Raw genomic sequence first — 3,267 nt, 5'->3', positions numbered from 1 at the left:
GGTTGCTATGGGCAACTCAGCAACTTTACCTCTGGACAGGTTTTGATAAATCTCCCCCTTAGTGTTCAGACCCCCACTGATCGCTACAACAAGCTGGGGGAAGTGTGCGGCTGAGCGCTTCTCCCCTGTCCAATGCCTTCTCTGAGTGGCAGAAGGAGAAGGGCTCCATGGTGACCCGGTAGTGCCCGTTGTGCTCCGACCTGTTTCAGGGCCTGTATGGGATGGGCGCAAATGGCAATGTGAACTGAGTCTTAGAGAAAAAATGTAATCAGTCTAGACAAAATGATGGTAAATATCATTATTTTATTATAATGATAAGGAGGAAAGGTAGGGTTGGGAAGGAAGATGGGGGAGGGGTGGGGAAAGGGGGAAGGGGGAGGAGCAGAGGCTTTTAGATATTTAAGTCCTCAGATGAATACAACGCCCCCGGCACATCGGACATCTGTCGTTTGTGCGAAGCCATTGGCCGATACACAGGTGATGGAACATGTGGCTGCATGGGAGTACTGTCACTTCCTCACCGCTGTCATAGTCAGCCAGGCAGATGGGGCAGGTCTGGGTCTCTCCAGGGGGTATTTTCCTCCTAGGTAGCGCCTCTATGGCCTGCCTCCTCCGGTCCCGTGGCCTGCTCGGGGGTGGTCCAGTTTGGTATGGAGCTCCTCTTGTGCGCAATCTCAGTCGCTCACGAAGAATAGTCTGACCTAAATGAGAAAAATGTATTTGAAGAATAAATTAAACTATTGATTTCCAGTATATTATTGTCTCAAAGCAAAAATAGTCTCTTCCTAATATTGTTACTTACCCGCATTCTCAGGTCGACGAAGCCACGCCTCATTATCGGCGGTCAGGAGCCGCAGCTCCCGAGAACCCATGGGTTCTCGGGCAGACTTGTGTCCTCTCTAGGCTCTGGTGGTGTTGGCCTCAATTAACAATAAAATAAAACAAGAAAACTGGAAGAAATCGCTAATTCTGTTAGAAACTAGCTCACACTTCCGGTCACTTCTTCACCGCAGCAAAGAAATGGTGCTGAGATGTCTGTGCGCAGGGGTGTCATAGACTCTGATACATTGTGATGTCATATAGAATGTGACATCACCACAGCCTGGCGGCCATGTTGCTTCCTTCCAGCTGCACAATTTCTCCAATACCATGAATGGACAGAGGACTTTTCCAGATTGGACAGAAATATAATGTGGAGTGGAAAGTTGTGCTCAGTAATATCAGTCAGAATAGTGTTCTAGAGTTCTCAGTCTTTTCTACTGGGGCTTCACCCAACAGAGCAGAGATCTATATATCTTATACCTGAGCCGCAGCATCGGTGGTGGACGTCCATGAAGAAATGAAGAATATTACTCAGCTCACCTCTCATTTACCTCCTAAAGTCTGACATTAAATGAAGTGTAAAATGAGCCAATAAAGTTACACAAGAACTGTTCAGTTTATAGTCACCTTTATGAAAACTGCCTCCCCAGCTGCACCTCACCAACAGCTAGGGGGCGCCTCACAGTTTGAGAAGCGCTGGGTAAAGGACATCCCAGAATCACAAAAATATCTTGATTTCTAATATTCTTGATATTGATTTTCTTTTTTTTTTTTTTTTTATGTTTATTAACAGCAGGCTGATTAAAGTGAATATCAGGCTTGTCTGTCTTGGTTCTCTCTGGACATTTTTAGTGCATTTTTAACCCGTTAAAGACACGTGCCTTAAATATAGGGCGCTGCTAAGATTAAGTAAGTGCATGATGCGGTACATTTATGGCGCCATCTTCCGGGATCACTGTTTCTCCTGTAGGAAGGTTGACAATGTATTCAGGCAGGTGGATAATATACTCATGTAGGTAGACACTGTAGGCAGGTAGTTTGTGAAGGCAGGTAGGTAGGTGTGCAAATAGGAAGGCATGTCTGCAGGTAGGTAGGCAGGTGTGCAGGTACGTAGGTGTGGAGGCAGGTAGGTAAGAAGACAGTGTAGGTAGGAAAATAGAAAGTGTAGACATGTAGGTAGACAGTGTAGGCAGGTAGACATTATAAGCAGGTAGGTGGTGCAAGAAGGTAGGTAGACAGCATATGCAGGTAGGTTAAAAACCCTAATAATTCTTTCCACACATTAAAAAATATATCTCCTTATTCAATTTCAATAGTAAAATCTTCTGAGATTAACACACACGTTAAAAGTTGGCGGCTGACACCGGCTCCAATCACTGTTCTACTGAATAGGTCTGGTGAATAATCAATATAGATCAGAGCCTGCAGTGCTCCGTAATATCAGCCAATATCTCTGTACAGTGATTGGAGCCGGTGTCGGTCGCCAACTTTTAACATTATAAGGTTATACTATAGTAATTGATGAAACTTTTTAAATAGATACGTTTTTTAGGGGTGAAAATAATTATTAGGTTTTTTTTTTTTTACCCTGGGCTTTGGCCTGTGGGTTTGGTAATTTCCCAAATCATTACATTCCTCATAAAGATCAAAAGAGTTCCATAGAACTCCATTGATCTGTGTGCTCTGCGATCATTTGGTTGAGCCTGCTTAGCCGGGCTAAATCAAATGAAGAGCCACTGACACTAATGATGCAGAGGTAAGCCCTCAGTCTACCTCCACAGTGGATTGGCCCCACTGGACCACCAGGGAGCATAGCAGTTACCTGGCCGACTAGGCTTAGGTAACTTTGACTGGGAAGACTCAGAGGAGGAGACTTTAGGGGAATAAGGGGTTAAGAGGCCTGAGGGAGAGGATAGGGTTAATGTGAGTACCTCCCTTTCCCCTTTTACTCAGAAGGGTTGGTGGTTCTGGGGGCAGGGCTAGGGGGAGAGTTAGGCCCCTTTACACTTGCATATGTTAGATTACTGTTAGATTGAACCTCCCTCTTTTCCCCGCTCATGCCGGTCTGGCATATTGGTGTGCAGGTGCTCTTCCCTCATGGCCGACTAGCAGTTCTTTGAAGCACTCCAGGAGCAGGCGCTGGCTGATCCATCCTTCCTAGCCAGGCTATAGGCGGTCTTCACGTCTAGCGTCTGTGCCTCCAGCGGTTGCGGCCCCCGCTGCTGTCCCGGTCAGCAGGTGGGTGCCTCCTGCTACTGCTCAAGGGGGGTCTGGCCAAGCTAAGATAGGGAAGGGTTCAGTGTGAGGGGCCTGGGGCAGGCCCATTGGAGAGGAGGAAGCACAGGCCGTACCTCTGTCACCTCCCCTGCGTGCACCTCCTGTTCAGTTTCCTGGGCTTTTACATGTGCCTGTTACACAGCCCAGTCCTCATACCTCCAGCCTCCA

The 3,267-nt window shown here is 47.0% G+C and overlaps 1 protein-coding gene across 1 annotated transcript; it reads right to left on the bottom strand.

Annotated features, from left to right (window-relative positions):
* Positions 1 to 359: 359 nt before the first annotated feature.
* LOC130284480 (E3 ubiquitin-protein ligase RNF126-like) lies at positions 360 to 1,433 on the bottom strand. The gene is made up of 2 exons (XM_056534874.1): positions 803 to 1,433; positions 360 to 701 (listed from the first exon to the last, which is right to left on the bottom strand). Exons 1-2 carry the CDS (start codon positions 870 to 872, stop codon positions 400 to 402), a joined length of 372 nt encoding a protein of 123 aa, XP_056390849.1. The 5' UTR covers positions 873 to 1,433; the 3' UTR covers positions 360 to 399.
* Positions 1,434 to 3,267: the final 1,834 nt, after the last annotated feature.

Source organism: Hyla sarda, chromosome 8, assembly GCF_029499605.1.
Source record: "Hyla sarda isolate aHylSar1 chromosome 8, aHylSar1.hap1, whole genome shotgun sequence".
NCBI lineage: Eukaryota > Metazoa > Chordata > Amphibia > Anura > Hylidae > Hyla > Hyla sarda.
This window is presented reverse-complemented; position numbering and strand designations above follow the sequence as displayed.

Coding starts and splice junctions, on each gene's coding strand:
- LOC130284480 (XM_056534874.1), bottom strand. CDS start 872: ATGGGTTCTCGGGAGCTGCGGCTCCTGACCGCCGATAATGAGGCGTGG. Junction 702..802: donor TCGTCGACCTGAGAATGCGG/GTAAGTAACAAT, acceptor TTTCTCATTTAG/GTCAGACTATTCTTCGTGAG.